We start from the raw sequence: 18,436 nt of genomic DNA, 5'->3' as shown, positions 1-18,436 counted from the left end.
ATTTTAAAACTCTTTCTGCATCCTCACAAAATTGTTACAGCTGAAGGACAAAGAGCTGCTTGCAATTCCACAGTCTCTTTGTGCACTCTACCAGAAAAATATTTTTTTAATTTGACCTATGTGTCACAGAGAACTATAGCTAATGAAAAATTCCAGGTAGCACATATAATTTGTGGTAACAAAGTATATGGGCCTAAAATTTGCTTTTATTTACACTGCTTCAAACCAGAGATAATTCTGTCAACTTCAATCCAATACTCTAGTTTTGCAACAGAGTAACTGGAGGCAACATCTGGCTCCCTGCTACTGAATTATGCAAACCCTGGATCCTTGTACTGAACCCTGGTGAGCACCTGGAAACTCCCATTCAAGTGAACGAGAATGGCAGGTGCTCAACCTTTGTTCTTTAACAATGAAAGTTATGATCCTGATCCTACAATGTGATTTTCCTAGATGGATCCAAAACCGCGAAGACAGTCCCAATGAAACCAGGAACCTGCCCACATGTAAGATCAGAAATGTCTGCATTCATTGCAGACATTTTGTAAATTAGGCTCTTTGGGGAGTTTCAAAATCCTTACAGAAGCTAACCGAGCCAAATGCTAACCCTTTATCTGTATTCGATACCTTTCTGCAGGCAAAACTGAAATCAGGCAGCGATGAGACCTTGAAAATGGGACTCGTGTCTATTTTTGGACAGACGAGTAACCACAATATTCTTACCCTAAAAGCGTTGCCTTATAAAGCGTTAAGTAAAAGTTAAGAAAGAACCTTTGAAACAGAGCAATTGAAAATTATTTTTCTTTTTAATCTGTAGGACCAGTTTTCCAGTGAATGTGAATCATCTGGAAGGCAATGGAACAGCAGTGATTGGTACCAGCTGAGGATCTGGCCTTTGGAGTATGTATAGCAAGATAATACATGCAGAAATGTTCACAACAATGTATCTGATAATGCTGCACATTTTTTTCTTTCTGCATTTTCTGTAAATATCTTACGCTTTTATTGTTTAGAAATATTGTATAAACCCACAAGGGAACAAAAAAGAGTAAGTTACATGTCAAAAAAGTGCTGAGATAAACACTATGGCTTGTTAAATACTACATGAAAGGCTAGATTAAGTTAAAAGTCCAGTCCTCTGGCTGTAAAGCTTAATTCAGTTACTCAAAAACAATACTTCTGTTGAACCTTTCAGTGAAAAATGGATGACACTGTGAAAAGTAATTCTCATACTGTAACTGATTTCCACCAGCAACCATGTATATGATACAAGAGATATAATATAATACAATACCTATACCCTCACTGTGGCACAGGGGAGCTGGCTGACGTACAAGGGATTTTATCATGTAATATGCCATATACTACAATTTCTTGTATTGAAAGTCTCATGAAGGGAATAACTTATATTTATTCACCCTCAGATTTTAAAGTACTTTACATTGAGTAGGAAGTACTGCTTCTGTTTTGCAGACAAATGAAGTAGATTATTTAACAGCATCATCTTGGAAGGGGCCAAGTGCCTCCTGGCAACTGCCTAATGCACCGTTCAGTGGGAGCAGAGGGTAACCAGAGAAGCACTCAGAACAAGACTTAGGTGAAATTTTTTTGGTAAATAATTCCACTTGAGAGTCCCCAATTTGGAGAATGCTACAACCTTTCAAGGTATCTTAAATGACACATTTTGACTTTTCATTCTTAAAAGAGGATTTTTCTTCTTTTAAAATTGACTTGCATTTATATTAAAAAAAATAAAGTATTTAGAGTCAACCCCAAGACAAATTTTTCCCGTTTTACCAAACCCCCCAAATATACTCTTTTTAGTTTGATCCACTTATTGATTTTTTGGTACAGTCACCAACCCAAAAGATCCCTTATTTGCATGGTACTCAGCACCTAGTTAGATCAGTTCCTCCACAGACTTCTGCTCTTGACAATTTTCTTTTTGTGTTAGAACATGACAGAGAAGAGTTTGCTCACAGAGTGCAGCTCTCAGCGGTCCAGTTATTGCAGATGAAGGCATAGGGTATTCAGCATTAAATGAGCTGCTTTGTATTAAATTTAAGACCAGAGAAACAAGTGATGGAGGATGGAAACTAGGTTGCCTGACTCTCAGCTCCATGCTTAATACATTATGCCACAAAGAACCTTCATTGTGAGTTCTGCTGAAAAACTGACTGCATAATATAACCCATTGTCTCAGACTCAAAAGCTACGTAAGTCAGCTCCTGGCTCAAAAGGCCATTTCCCCAAAATGTTGTATTTGCTCAGCGAGTTGAAATAGAAAAATATCTAAATTATTGTACAAGTCAAATGTATACCCGAGTTCTACACTTAGACGCTAGCCAGACATTGAAGTAAAGGCACGATAGGGTCTGATGCACAATCCCCACAATTGCGCCTCCGGACATGCCACATGTGCGTGGCAAGAGGTGTAATTATGGGATCCAGCATCAGGTCCAATCATGCCTTATTGCCGATGCAGAGGGAGCCCAGGATCACAATTCCAGGCTCCCCCTGCCCCAGCAGCTCTCATGCCTGGAGGTCTGTAGCTGACAGGGCCGGGGAGCACCTGGCTACATGTTCATTTACTGATATCATAGGAGAAAGCTACAGTTATTACACATTTTTGCCGAATGAGTTTGTGTCTTATTCCTCTTTTATCATGCCATTAATTGATGGAATATGTGTCTGGGTCACAATTTAAGATGTGATTAACTGGTTAATCACATCTTAAGCATAATGTGTAGATGGGGCCTAATTACACTTCAAGATCTTCCAGACGTTAAGGTAATCTTTGTCTGAATATTGGTAAAAGTGTCATTTTTAAAAATTAAATTCTGGAAAAATATGAAAAAAATTAAACCTGCAGTTCTGCTAATATTTCCCCAGTAGTACTGTTCACATAAAAGAGGCTCAGCCTGATTCTTCTCTCAGCTGTACCAGTACAGGGTCTGAGCCAAAGCCTAGGGATCTTTTTGTTCCTCTCAGCAGGCTGTGGATCAGGCCTAGATTAGAAGTCACTCCGCTGACATCACTAGAGTTAGATTTGTCGGCCTGTACGCTCAGAGCCCAACAAGACTATCACAGGGTAAATCAGAGAAGCTTATATAGCATTCTGAGACCTGCCAAATATTTCTAAAATAATGCAGCATAAATCTGTGAAAGCAATGAGAAAACGGGGTAAAAAATAATTATGTGATCAATAATCAGTGGCCATGCAAATGAGAAAAAGTGTGTGGAACTCTGGTGCCAAAATTGTAGGACAAGGAAAATAGGTTTTTTGGCCTCAAACAGCATGTATTTTATTTCCTGCTGTCTGCCTTAACTAGGGAGAAACAGTGTTAGTTATGGAATAGGAAAAACATATATATATAGATATATATAAAATCCTTTGCAACCTGGATGCTTTGACAATTTTGGATCATGCATGCAAAACATTCAAAACATTCTTTTCTCAGATGACAGCAAGTGAAATTCATGCAGTTTCAGACAAAAGATTTCTGAACTAGGCACTTGTTTCCGTCACACAAGATAATAGTTTTAAGCATTTCAGCCATTATCCCTGAAAAGAGAAACTGTGTCATTTTATTTTTCTTTAAATCCTGTTCCTCATGAGAAACTAAACATTTCTTTGATGACTGATTGAATATAGGGGGCCTCATCTACTGTGACCATCACTGACTGGCTTTCCAAAGAGTACACCCTTAGGGAGGAAAGAAAAGAGACAAAAATGATGCACTTAGTGTGTGCTGTTCAGAAGTCTACTGTAAAAGTGTTTCTAACAAAGGTCCATAAGAAAAAGAAGAAAGTGACCCAAAATTTAAACATGCACGGAAGAGCCAAGGGAGAAGGCAGCTAGTACAGCCTTTCAAAAGCCTGCTTATTATTGAACTCAACGGTCCATAGGAACAGAGAGAGATATACAGAGCATCACATACTACTAATGGTGGTGGCATGCAGACACCAAAATTGTCAAAATTTGCAACCGGCATAATACCTTTGGTTGAATTGCTCCAACGGTTACCTTCAGAATAATGGGATAAAGTCAACAGATTGACACATGAACCGCCTGCACCTGATCCAAAAACTGTTATTCTTAGTGGGTCACCACCAAAGAACCCAATATTTTCACTAGTCCACCGCAAAGCTTGAATAAGATCGAGGAGGCCATAGTTTCCTTTTGCTGCTTGATCCCCAGTGCTCAAGAAACCTGACAATGTAAATGAGAAATAGAAAAGGTTTAGCAGGTGTTCTTCAAACCATGTTTACTACACTGCAATAAATAACTTTTCAGCAATGTTTCTAATGTAAATGGTGCTAAGTACTACATATCTGCATTGTGAAATGTTGCCAGGTGGATACAGGAAACAAATGACTCAGCCCTCCCACAATATATCCTTTGGTATTCGTTGTCCTATTAGCAAAGATAAATTAATGTGGGTAACGTACAATGTATAATGCATCATAGACATTCATTTCAGTGTCTAACAGGTCACAACTGAGCAGGCACCAATGGTTTTCAATTGTAATAAATTGGGTAACAGAGTGCTTGGGGACAGGAGCCATATTTTGGGTGTAAACAGAGACTTCCATGTTGTGGGCACCCCTAAAATATAAAGATAAAAATAAAGAACAGAAAAATAATAATGTAGAATATGGATGCAGACTACAAGAAATACAGGGGCATGTTCAGCGCACGCTTGCTTGACAGCACCTTTTGTCAACATAGCGTTCGCCAGAGCATCCAACTGCTATAGGCATGTATGGACATGGGTTCTGTGTATGCTGGATGGGTTAGTGCTGTATTTAATTCATTGCTTGGGGCACAGGTACCCCGTACCACACCATAGGGCCTCTTCTCCTGTTTCTTTTTTTGTCCCTCTGTCCTTACTCCTACCAAACTTATGTTGGGGGATAGACAGGATTGAACAGCTTGACTGGCTCCCCTCACCCCCCGAGCTCCAAACTATTTCCCTTCAATTGGGTTAACTGAATCTGCATTTAAGGACACACAACAAGCAAGAGCTCAGATGTAAACCAGAGAGTGCAAGGATTGTTTCCTTGTAGTTAGGTGTGGAGAGGAACGGAGGTGTGTACTAGGTGCAGAGATGTCGGTGTTTCCCCAGTCACAGCAGGCCCATAGCTGTGTGTGTACTGCAGTTCTTTTCATCCTTAGAGCCAGCTGACTTGAAAAGATGAGCAATCAACACAGAGAAAAGCCTGAGCTGGTAAAAGATATCATTTTGTTTTTGATCCTATTGGATACTGCTTCCAACTTGCAAAGCCTTATGAGCAAATGTTTAAATAATACCAGCATTTTTCAAGAAACTGAAAGCCTCTACTTGCATATGGAACTGATTTAACACCCACATAATGGACAATATAACAGCCTTTCAATGCATGCCCTGGAGAGAAGTACAACCATTAAAACAATTAACTCCCCATGAACTAAATGTTAGTGGGTCCTCTGTTCTAGTTAAAATTGCACTGATTTAACTCTCCTCTGGCACCAAGATTGAGACTCAAAACAAAAGTTTACAGTACTTTCCCAGAAGAAACAGACAATAATTCTCTCACAAAACTCCTACCATTTCAACAACAGTGATAACAGCAGCTTTTAGGGTTTAAATTCAGAAGAACAACTACCTATGTAATGTTGACAGAACTGAAAGAACACCTCCAAAAAATCTTCATTTGCAGCTGCTGGTTACTACAGCCAAAGGTATTTAGGAACCTAGCTCTGTTGATTTTAATGGCTCAAACACTTTAAGTTCCTGAACCTGGAAGATGTTAGACCACTATCTGACAGGTATAACCTCATGGGCTGCATCCAGATGAGCGTGGCCATGCGGTATGTGGTGCCACAGACACGTCCGTGGTGCCACATACCGCACATTCAGTTGTTCTTTGTTCTGCAAGGTAGTGGCAAGAGTGGGGGTCCCAGGGTCAAAAAAAAGCTGTGCAAAAAAAAAAAAGCAGATCGGCACACGTGGTGCTAGTGCACGCTGCCCAAAACTGGTGCACACTGGTGCCGCCAGTGCACACTGTCCAAAACTGCTCCAGCTGCCAGCGAGACTCTGAGTGGCAAGATCACCACTGCTGCAGCCCTAGGAGACCCCCAGCACCCTAGGTAAGGATGCTGGGGCCAGCCCAGTGCTGGCCCCAGCCTCCCCTACTCCACCTGGGATAACCTACCGCATGCCAGAGGGTGCATGGCACAGGCACTTCTGCAGGGACAAGTATCAATGGCACAAGATGTCCCACTGCTCCCTTCTTGTTCTGCGGGAAACAAGTGCCCATGCTTGTGTGGATGCGGCCATGAAGTGCATAACTACTGGCCTTTTCCTATATCACTAAAATCCTATCACAATAAACAATAGTCTATATACTCCACGTGCCATTTATTACTTTATTCTGCTAATACTACTCTCAATGAATATAATTTATTCAGTATCCAGTCAAATGATTAGACATTCATTCTAGGAGGCCTTTCTAAGTGTACTAAAAACTAGCTCAACTTACTGCATATATAATATGAGCTATGCTACATTTAGTGCAAGTGGTTTTGTTGGTATAGCTGCATCTTGATCTTCATTACCATGAAGAGAGAACAGGCAGGTGCCATGTGGAGCTTGGCCAGACATTCTCCAACTTTATGACTTAAAACACTTCATCTAACTGGCACACATTGTTTGGTATCGTTATAGCAGGTACTTAGTCCTATTCTATACTTCAAGCCATTCCAGATTCTGCAATTTGAAAACAAACATTTAGACTGTTAAGCTGCAAAACTGAACAGAGCATCAAAAGGCATCAAACGGGGATACCACAAAGCCCATGGGGAGGCTTTGGGAGGGAATAATCAAAATTATTTATTCATTATTATTTTGCTAATTGCAACTTATTAAAATTCAGTATTCCTGAACTGAGCTAGGAGGAATACGAGGCTCTCTTACCCTCTGTCAATGTTCTTTTCTTCCTTGTATTTGGGCACAAGTCTTGTTCTTTCCTGCACACAGAGAAGTACTAGTGCTAAGTCCTACCTCTACAGCAAGCAGGTTATTAAGACTGGGTGAAAGGCAGACATATTTGGCCCCTGAAAATAATTTTCTTTAGGAATACTGAATCAGGAGGTGAATAAAAGGAGTAGAAAGGGCCAGAGAATGAAAGTTTGCTACCTTGTTTTACTTTTTAATCTGCTTGGAGCTTAAAAATTGGAAGTTCTTTGAGCACCTGTGAATTTAAGGAAATGTTACCACTATATTTAAGGGAGCTGTAGAGTTTTGTGGCTATAAATCCAAGGAAGTCATTCCTATCCTTTATTCTGATTAGATTACAGCCAGTTAGTAAGCTGTCAGTTCAGCACAGCAGGCATGAAGAGCATGAGAGTGATTGGCACAGGTTTAGAATAGCAGGCTCAAGTTGAAACCCAGAAGCCCTTGGGACAAAAAGAACAGTAATGATCGTTGTCTTCACAGTGCCTAATTAATGAGCTTTTCCCTTTCTTTGTCTGAACATGCTTAAAGGCTTTGTGGCCTCATGCAGATTCTCATAATGAACAGACTTGCAGCACTAGTTCAGAAGTGTCCTGCAGCTGTGCTGCAGTGACCCTGGGCCATTAGTTGGGAAAATGGAGGCTTATCTTGCATTGGGGGTTGGGGTGCGGGCTGGATCCTGAAGGCCCAAAACACAAGATTGCTTCTTCCAATGTGATTGCTACATCCAACACGCTGCAGAATGAAAAGCAGTCATGTTTTCTCGCAAGACCAGTCAATGATCTACCAACAACCACGGTGATGGCCATTATGAAAGAAAGCTGATGCTAAGGGAGTTCATGCCAAGACCATTCCAAAAAATAGAAAAATCCCTGGAAAAAATAACGCAAACTGGATAACCCGATGTTAAGAAATCCCTTTTAAAAAGGTTCTCACGGAAAACAGAAAACTACTTTTGTTGTTAAAGACAGATGCTGAGGAAGGTATGCTCAGTTCATCAAAACTGACAGCAGGGGTAGCTTTCAGTTTAAAAGGAAAGAAAGAATATATACTAATGATAATGATATTTGCTTCCATTTATCTAGATTGAACAAATTATGACTTGGGTCCAGACTAGTGGATCCAATGCAGAAGAAATGTCTTACACCTCTTCAGCAAGAACCACATTGGCTGACTTTCATACATACACAAGATGGGTGGATATTGATCTAGACTTCCAAGACATGAAACATTTCTGTCCCATTTTTCAGAAACATAAGAAGCCTGCTAATATCACCACCTGTTCATGCATTTTCGCTTGTATGCACTATTAGCAGCATGGCTCAGAAGCATGCAAACTGTGAGGAAGTGGGTGAAGTGACTGATAAGACTGATGAGATGTTCTTTATTTTTTAGTGAAGAGCTGTTCAAGGTAGTTAAGCCCATCTCTTTCTAAGGCACTCTGCACAAATCTGCTCTTTAGAGATCCAAGATAAAAACAGACCAAACTGAGATCTGTGAGTGGGAAAAAACTTTGCTTCTTGTTAACGTTTGTGCCAAATCAGAGCTTGTTTCAATATGTTTTTATTTGCTTGTATTGCACAAAACAAGAAGGGAGATTTATTAAGTATAGTGTCTTACCTGATTACAGCACATACCTGATTACTCTCTTCCCAATATCTGTAGGGAGCTAGGAGTGATCAGGTGACATGTTTCAACTTTGCTGTGGTGGGTTCTGGATGGAGAGGGTATATTTAAACATGGAGTTATGCCAGCGATGACTGTGGCTTGCTTTGCTTAAGATGAGGGTTGATTAAACACACTAGTCCTCTTTATGTTACAAGCACCTCGGTAAATGCATACAACCAGCCACCAGCAGATCCATCATATTCAAGCCCTAGGTAGTTTTGTAATATGTTAATTCATACAGGCTTATACTTTAAAAAATGTGCTTTTTTGGAAGGATATTAATTCTATGAAGAGGGGTGTGAAGGAAGAAGAGAAAGGGAATGGGAAAGGTTGCAAGGAAGTCTACCACGGTCCCCCCTGTTGCTTACCTTAGGGCAGTTGGTGAATGCAGATGGAGAGCTGGCTGTGGCACATCAGGCTCTGGTGTGCCATTTCTGGAGTGGCATGGCCCTGCGGATTGGTGCAGAGAAGGGGTGGAGCCCAGTGGCAGAGATGCACAGTGGAGGACTCCATTAGAGGGGTGGAGTCTGCCACCAGAGAAGCGCCAAGAGAAATGTGCCACAGGGAGGCATGTGGAGAGGAGACTCCAGAGGTGGGGTGGAGTCCTGTGGCAGAGACGCGCTACAGAGAGGCACACGGCGAGACCTGCGGCAGAGAGACCCCGGAAGACAGACCAGCAGGGAGCTGGGACGTGGCTGCTGATGCACAGTGGAAGTGGTGGAAGGGCCACACTCAAAGAGAAGCGAGTGAAAGACGCCAGGATGAGCAGCTGGAGTTCTGGCAAGAGCTGCCTGGAAGACCCTGGACCCAGGTCAGATGAGGCTGACATGGGGAGGAGCAGTGGCTTGCTTGGGAGCGCCCCGATAATGCCATGGGGAAGCAGCAAAGAGCCAGAAGGCCAACTGACCCTCAAGTAACTGGAAAAGGGAAAAACTTGCAAAGGTAGAAGAGGCTTCAACTAGAATCAAGTAGGTCCAGGGAAGCACCTTGGAGTATCAGCAGATGCTGATACTTTTGTTATAGTTCATATTTTAAGTATTACTTTTAGAGTTATTATGTCAAGAAAGAGACAGTTATGTTTACTGATTCCGACTCAAATCGACTAGAGATGGCCTGTGCAGAATTGGGATCTGGTACTGGGTCATATGAAAGACTGACAACTGACAGACGAGAAGGTTATCATTTGTAGCCTTAGACATCAAGATGCTTACACCAGTTCAGGCCCTGGATGTGGTAAGGATGGAGTATAAGGGAGGTTAGAGCTCCACAAAGAAGCCAGGATGTGGTACCCAGAGAGTCACCTGTGGGGGAACTCTCTCTCAAGAAGATAAGACCAAGTCGTGGCGGGTGAGAAGGAACAGCTACCAGAATAGGTGGGTGATGCACACAAAGACCACCCTGTCATCGCCAGCGAGTAGGGCGTCAGCCAAGAGGGGGCCCAAGCCCTACAACTCATACCAGTAGCAAGGTGGTAAAATGCCAAGAAACAGAGGGAAATTGAAAGTCACCATATAAATTCAAAGAATTATTAGAATGCGTTATTCTAAGCTTTTACTTCCTATGAACATTCACCTTAAAAGGGTGGGGCAGGGGCTGAGAAACCTTTCCAAGGAAGGACCGCAGGTCTTAAAATCTCAGCTTTAAAACAGGATGATCCATTGACATATTGCGATCTAGGCTAATGGATTTATATATGCCATCCCACTTTGCCTCCCTTCTCAGTGGGGAACTGACAAAACCCTTTCCCTCTCCAGAGTTCTGTGATTAGGTTGTAAGTTCATGCATAAGACAATTCCCTGTATACAAACAGAATGAAAATAAATTATAACAACTTTTCATTGAGCATGATAGGAACTCTACCAGTTTCTAGCTGATAGAGCTGAACAGGATAGCCAGGACTGCTATAAAAATAGAAACAACAGTCATTGTATAAAAACACTAAGGGCCTTGCTACATGTTCAAATTAAAGCTGGATACAAACTAGCTATAGAGCTGTTACACACTTTTAGGCACTAACTTTATAGCTGGTTGGCTCTTTTTATACCCGGATAGTCATTTTTATGGTGTAATACCTTAGATCAGCACCTGTGGCCAGTCTACATTTATTACGTGATTAACCAGTTAATTGTGTGATAATTACTTTGCACTTGTGGCCAGACTTACTTTGCACATGTGGCCAGTCTAAATGCATTGCATGATTAACCAGCTAATTAGAAAATATATGTAATGTGTAGCAGGGGCCTAAGATGCACTAATAAATGAATTTCTAGTATTTGGGTTACTTAAAGGAGATGCACTTCAGGCTTGTAACTCACATTTCATTCAAGCCATCTAGGTATGTGCCATAATCACATGTTCATGGTCCAAGTTATTGTTTGCAAATCTCCATTCTATTTAGTGTTACGGTTTTATACAACTGAAAGCAAATATTAATTTCCAAATGCGCAGAAACATCAACATTTAGCAGCAGAAATATAGTTCTTCGCCTGCCTACCTTGGGCATTGCAAATTACTCAGTGAGAAATATTTTGTTTTCATACCTTTTAGTAGAACTAATTACAGCTAAATACCATGCAAGTTGCCTTTTAAACTGTATGCATCAAGTTAGAAATGTGTGCGACATAAGCACACTGTAAGCAAGGTGATTAAGAGTGCAACTTTCCATTGTGAACATTTCTTTTGAATCCGCATCAGCTAACCTATTCGCGTTTATCAGGTGTGCAACAGTGCTGTGAACATTAAAGTACATGTGATATTCATGAAGTAGAAGATATGGCACTTCACTCTGCTGATGACACTGCTTATTTCAGAATACTCAGCACATCCTTTGTATTAACAGCATAGTTTTACTAATGCGTACAGGATCAAGTCATCTTATAACAAAATGACTAGGAATCACAATCAAGAAACTGGAAAAGGGGGACATAAAACATACAATGCCTAACAAATACACCTTCACAGGCAGCAGTCTGCAGTCCATCAGCTCCAAAAACATATACGCAAGGCTTCTGAAAATACTATGCCAACTTGCATACACTTTTAAAGTATATTTTAGGAACAGAGGAAACAGAAATTTCTCCCTCCTTGTTTCTGTGCCAAATACATAAAGGTTACAAGAAGATAAATGACTTGAGAACAGTTGGATTTAATTTTAATTCTATGAGACATGCAAATTATCAAACTGGATCATTATATCGTGTTTTATTTATTCATAAGCAAATACATTCTTTATAGGCTGACAAAGGTGGAATGGACTGTAAAGGCAATGACATTGCCAGTGCATAGTAAGTACCCTCAGTTACACAGTATTGCTTGAATCCAAGAGGAGTCTCTGCCCTGCTGATTTAACATAGGGGAAAAAAAGTCTCATCTTGAGTCTTACATATCATTTGAGTATCAGGGCTGCTGCTATTGCCCTTGCGTGGCTGGGGTCCAGGGTGAGTCGAGGTGGCTCATGTAGCAGAGGAGTGTAGGGGACAGACTGCATGATACAGTGGGGGAAGCACAGGGGAGACCACATGGTACAGGGATGGGGAGAGTGAGGGGTACACTGCATGATGTGCGGGGAGGGAGTGGGTGAGCACAGTGGGGACCCCACAGCAGTCCGGGAGCTGCTGCAGCTTTGACTCCCAACTGGACTGGGGGGAGGGGGGACAGGCTGAAGGAGGCAGGCACCAAGGGGGGGCGGGGGGCGGTACATACTGTTAAGATGACCCTCCAATTCTATACAAGAAAAATTATAATAAATTTATATTTTTCGGTATGTAGAATCTAATCATTAGGGGGTCATCTTAAACTTCAGGTCATTTTGGATTCAGGTAAATATGGTACCTTTCATCTTGAATGATTAGTTAAGGAGCTCTAGCTATCCCAACTTTATCCTGGATTTATAGACAGAAAATTAAGTCAGCATATAGGCCTTAGATACATTTGCATTAGGGCCAACTATAGGATTCATAACACTTCTGAGACAAATTATTTCTGTTGCAAAATAGATACAGTTTTTTATCTTGGTGCTCAGCAAACAGTTTCTATGAACATATTTCAATCAGAATTGTTTGCAAGCTCTTTACTTTTCATCTCTCTCCAGCTTATTGTTTGTTGTGTATAATTGGTCACTTAGGTCCGTTAAGGGAGCAAAATCCCATTCCCACTCAGAAAAAAGGGAACGCAAAGGAGTATGAATGTGGCTGACTTGAAAAATGACTCGGAAACCAGAAGACATTTGTGCGTTATTGTTCCCACTACTCACACAGCCCACAACATCTGTGAAAACTAGAAAACTGCTCAGTTATTTTTGTCTACAGCAGTTCAGTTTTATTCTCATCAGAACAGTACCTCAAGGTAAAGCTTATGAACAACACGCGACGCTGTGAGCAATACAAAACGACAGCACTAACTCATTAAGTTTTTAAGCTCTGACTGCGAAGCAGAAACTCTTAAGAATACCAGCAGTTCTGACTCCAACGTCCAGTGCTGCTATACAGTAATTTGCTTAAGGAAATCCCCGTTCCTGGTGTCAAAGATACAGGATTTAATCAGCTAATTGAGAAAGGCCCATGCTCTAGATATAAGAGGTTAAAAATTGCATCTTTTTGCCCAGACTTGGCATTCTGAAAACACATGATGCTGCATAAATTCAGGACCATTGTTTTACTCATTATAATTACCATTGTTAAGGTGCTTTCTGAAGTACCAGTTCTTTTTTTTTTTTTTTTTTTTAGCAGCGCTGGTGGGTTGTGCCAGGGCCAAGGGATTCTTGCAATAACAAAGAAAAAATTTGCCTCCTTGGCTTTTACTCTTCTTGGGAATTTCTTATAAGAGGCTACAGAAACAGGAGGCTATAGAGTACTTTACTATATGGAAACAAGCTTCTCCTCCTTTGGCTCTTACACGGGGTTTTCTCCGATGTAGATGCTTCAGCGTGAAACCTTCATGCAGACAGGGGTTGCAGCAAAGTAAAATGTCTTGCGTCACCATGTCTCACTATTCACAAAAGCGCATTGGTGTAGCTCAGGGGTGGGCAATTATTTTGGCTGGAGGGCCACGTAGGGAGTTTTAGTGAGCTGTCATGGGCTGGGTCAGCACTTCCCCCACCCCAAAGGGCTAACCAGAATTCCTTAAGTGGCTCCCTCGGATGGGGCCACAGGTGGGCTGGGAGCAGCATTTGAGAGTGGGACAGGCAGGCAAGGCTCCAGCCAGGGCTGGGATTGGGACTGGAGTGCAGGGGGCTGGAGCTGAGCCGTGATCCTCTCCCTGCACATCCCTGTGAAAGGCAGGCATGCCCATCCGTGCACATCTCTGTGAAAGCCAGTTCCTCGGGCAGGGACATGCACAGAACGGATCGCAACTCTGCGCTGGGCCTGGGCCCTGCACTGTCACTATCCAGAAATCCTGGGATCTCCATGAAGATGGAGGGCACACAGCCAGGTGGATTGGATGGGGCTGTGTGTGGGTGAGGAGCTGCATCCAGGAGCGGGACAAGTGGGCAAGGAATCAGGGTCTTGGGGTGGCAACAGCATGGAGCCATGACCCGTTCCCCTCATGCACCTGCCCATGGAATCAGCACCCGGGGGGAGGCCGAACCAGCTGCATGAACCCTGCACCTGGGCCAGGTGGGGCCAAGGGACCTCCTGTGGGCTGATTAAAATGCATGTGGGCTGTATTTTGCCCACCCCTGGTTTAGCTACACTGATGCAAAATGACCATGCACAAACAAGCCTTCAGTCTTTCAGGACAGCACAGACTCTCCCCGAGACAGCCTGTGGCAGGGTTCTTTGACCAAAGGGCTCCCATGTGCAGGATGTTTTCCCCAGCCCTTCTGCAGTCACAGATCCTTTTTAGTTTCCCTTTGAACTGAGGTTCCAGCTTGTAGCAACCAGACATCAAACACAGGGTTGTGTCTACACCAGTGGTTTTCAACCTGTGGTCCATGGGGGTCCATGGTCTGTGTCTAAGGGGCCCATGAAAGATGGCTATGCTCAGCCAAAAGTATTTGAACACCCACACTTACAATTCAAAGAGGTGTGAACCTCCATTCAAAATTGTTTAGGGGTCTGCAAACAAAAAAAAGGTTGAAAACCACTGGTCTACACAGTTCTCTCCCAAAAACAAAAGTGAAAAATAAAGGCCATTCTGTAGGTGAGGCATTACCCAGAAAGTTCTGCTCAAAAGTCTTTATGGGGTCAGGTCTTCCCATGGTGCTGAAGAGGTGTCACCTCTCATAATCCCGGAGCACTCTTCTTTCTGAGATCAGAAAGCTGCTGAAACACAAAGCACTCTTCCCAGCATGCTTTGCTTAACTGACGAATGTTTTAGCAGCCTGACACTATGGTTTCCAGTGCGCTTTGTCATTTGCCTACCACTTAGTTCCAGTTCTGGTCTCTGAATAGATGCAACAGTCTGTGTGTTTTTCCAGTAGCTTTCACTATGTCCCTGAGATCATTTCTGTAACCTCAGGGGCTATCTCCATTTTCCTACAGGTTTGTCCATGAGGCTTAATTCCTGGAACAAGCACAACTACTCCAGCCTCACAAGAACAGACTGATCTCTTACATCCTCTTACCATAGGTTGGCATCTAATTAAAGTTAGCAACTAATTAAAGTCTGTTTTCTCTCACAGGACGATGCATAGGGGGTGCACATGCACCCCCTGAGCATGGCGGTGCACCCTCTACAAAAAGGCAAGCTTTTTCATTTGTAGATCCCCGGTCGGCGCTCGCCATTCCCCAACCCCCTTCTGCCGAGAGTGCTGGTGGCATCTGTGGGACCTACCCTACTTACCGCCACCGCGCTCCTGCCGCCGCCATGCCTCCCTAGGCACCACGGGCATGCATCGTTCATGCCATCTCATATCGCTCCTCCTGATCTTCAGTGTAAACAGGCTACTTTAAGAGTACCCAAAAAACTGCTTCCATTCAATTCACTACCAATTTTGGGGAAATTTAATGACCTGCCCCCTCCACCAAGGCTTACGTTGAGAAGGCTGTTTTGGAGTGTGGGAAAAGAACTGGATGATGAAAGTTTGGCCGTTAAGGAAAAATGAAACCAGCCATGGAACACAATTGACATTGATATATTTCTTATCATGGACCCCACATTTACCCTGCTGGCTTTGCTTTACCAAGGCAGAGCTGGACAATGCTGAACAGGGTTTGTATGGACAAGGTACATGTTACTACCTACCACACAGATGAAATGTTATTGAAGGCCCCAAGTGTGAGTATGGTGAAATCCAAACTATAGCGCAGATCAGGGAGGAATGTCCCATTTATCATTTTAATGACTGCATTGAAGACCTGCACCAGGTAACTGCCTTGAAATGGATATCAAATCTAAAACTGTCACTCTAACCTTCTCCTTCAGTGCCATTGTTTATAGGTTGTTTTGTCATTTGGTTGCTGTATTCCATACAAGTAAATGAAATTAAAGAATTCCTGTATTTTCTCACATACAACATGTATATTTTGTCCAAAAAACAGCTGCTAGAAATTGGGGTGTGCACTATAAGCAAAGAAATATGGTAACAGTTTCTGCTACTTAAGCTTCTGCTGGGCAAAAGTAAAAGTAACAGCACGCAACCCACAGGGAGCAGAACAATGAGCAGTCTTGGTTCCCTTGCTGCTGCAAATCAGTCACTTACTACAAGGAAAGCTCTTTTAAAATGTATTTTGGCTTTCAAAACAATCTTATTCTGGAGAGTGCTATATGTAGGAAAATACGATATTAAGGGGGGGGATAAATATGAGCCTGAGAACGTGCCCAGTTATTACGTGTAGCTAAGGAAATACCCTTCAAACAGTTAAATACATATATGTGACAGAGAGGAAAAGTGTGAAGATGTAAAAATATCAAAACCAATCAGATGCACAAAAAACAGAAGATTTTAACAGCGACTCGGGATAGTGAAAAGTAAAAACTACTAAAAACTCCACCTCTAACTATGACACTCTTTGGGAAAACTAAGTTGGTTTGGAATGAGAAGGAGTTTCATGGAAACCATGTTTCGGCCTGAAGTGCAACTGCAAGTAAGGTGCAGCCAGCTTGCCAGATGCAAAGGCCAGACGGGAACTGAAGGAAGGCAGGTGGTAGCTGCAGCACTGTTATCCAAGGTGATAAATCTCAAGGTGATGGCTTTTATAAGTGTCTGGTATAAGTTTGGTGTCATAGAAGGAAGCGTAAGGCCTGAGCCTGTAATGTTTACTCATGTAAGTGGTTCTAATGGGAGTAGTTCCTTTGATTTTAGTGAAGCAAGCGTGGGAAGTCTGGGTCTCAGCTGTCCTCTCCCTGTCAAACATCTACTCCTTATAAGTACAGCACATCCTATCTTAAATGACCACCCAAGAGACTAGCTCTGCAGTAGCCTACTGCAGCTGGTCTTTACTGAAGAATCAAACAAAACTGTACGTGAAACCCAAGGATACTTCAAGGGGTCCTCAAGGGGTCCTTAAGACATGGGCTAGTCACTAGAAATGATCATTAATACATGATTTCAGAGTTCAGCATACTAAAGAAAGACGAAGAAAGGAGGCAAGTCTAACCTCAGACATACAGGTAGAGGAATTGATTTTACAAGATGGGAGGTTAAGCATGGTGACATATCAGAGCAGATCCAAATCCTAAGAACTGACAGATGATGGTTGGCAGAGGTGGACGCAAAAGACAGCTGTCAGTGTTTGTTGCGATTATTTCCCTTTCCTTCTGAAAAAGGAGAACTTTGTGCATCTTTTCACTCGTAAAAGAATAAACAAGTGTATTGTTGGCATGAGGATATTTGTTTTAATGCCTTTCAGAATGTAAAAAAAATGTTCTCATCAGGATAGTGCTAAACATATGCTCTGCAGAGATGCACCTTTTTGGTTTTTAGTATTTGTAAGTTACATATAAAAAATTCACAGGATAATCAACAACACTGTAGTACTAAATCAAATAACAATACTCTCACCCGCCCAGTGCTCCAAGAACCTTAACAAAAATAAAAATAAAATCAATAGTTCCGGAGAGACAACATGGGCAAAAGAAAGTCTTTGTAGCAGAATAAGAAATGTCTGATATTTAAAAAAAATTCAAGTATGGACCGATTCTTTGGAACATAGGCTACACTTAAAAGTACCATATTTACTTGTTTCAAAGACAAGGTTTATTTCCCTGTGTAACATGGGGCTAGCCCCTTGTCCTGGAATTGAGTACAAGGGAACAGGGGGGTGGGCAGGGCCGATGGCAAGTGGCTTGCTTCAGAGGCTCTGCCCCAGAGCTGCAGCTGCTGTGCCCCTCCCCACCCCACACTGTCCTTGCCACTGCCTATCCCCTCTGCAGCCTCTGCCCCACCCCCTGCCCCCACAGTTTTGGGCCCCTGCCCCTCAGATGCCTCTTTCCCCCATCTCACTCCACCCTGCAGTCTCTGCCCTCCCTACCCCTTTGCCACTAACTCTGGCTCTGGCCCTCCTCCAGCTTGCAGCACACAGCAAGCATGTTCCTGACCTAGCCCAACCTGGTAGCAGTTGGCAGCAAGGGCATGGCAACTCCTGTCCAGGCTCTGGGGCCCAGCCAGAGCTGCTGCCACAGCTGCTGGACCAAACTGGAGCCAGAGCAAACACATGCTCCATGTCCCAGCTGGAAGCAGAACCAGAGCCTGCTGGAGTCGAGCAAAGGTAAGCTGGGGGTATAGAGGGGAGAGCAGAGGCTGTGGAGGGCCAGGCAAGTGGTGGGGGAGTAGGTGGCAGAAAGCAAGGTTTGGAGGAGACAAGGGGCAGGGATCAAGCTACTTGAAC

The 18,436-nt window shown here is 42.8% G+C and overlaps 1 protein-coding gene across 2 annotated transcripts in view; it reads right to left on the bottom strand.

Annotated features, from left to right (window-relative positions):
- The window catches only part of NLGN1 (neuroligin 1), a 490,728-nt gene that overhangs the window by 7,477 nt on the left and 464,815 nt on the right, over positions 1-18,436 (bottom strand). The window contains exon 4 of one of the 2 annotated variants that reach the window (XM_019532744.1): positions 4,001-4,213. In XM_019532744.1, coding sequence (XP_019388289.1) covers positions 4,001-4,213 — 213 coding nt within the window. The remainder of the gene's footprint in view (positions 1-4,000; positions 4,214-18,436) is intronic. The other variant, XM_019532745.1, reaches the window with a different exon arrangement.

Source organism: Crocodylus porosus, unplaced genomic scaffold (genome assembly GCF_001723895.1).
Source record: "Crocodylus porosus isolate Cpor-Errol unplaced genomic scaffold, CroPor_comp1, whole genome shotgun sequence".
Taxonomy (NCBI): Eukaryota; Metazoa; Chordata; order Crocodylia; family Crocodylidae; genus Crocodylus; species Crocodylus porosus.
This window is presented reverse-complemented; position numbering and strand designations above follow the sequence as displayed.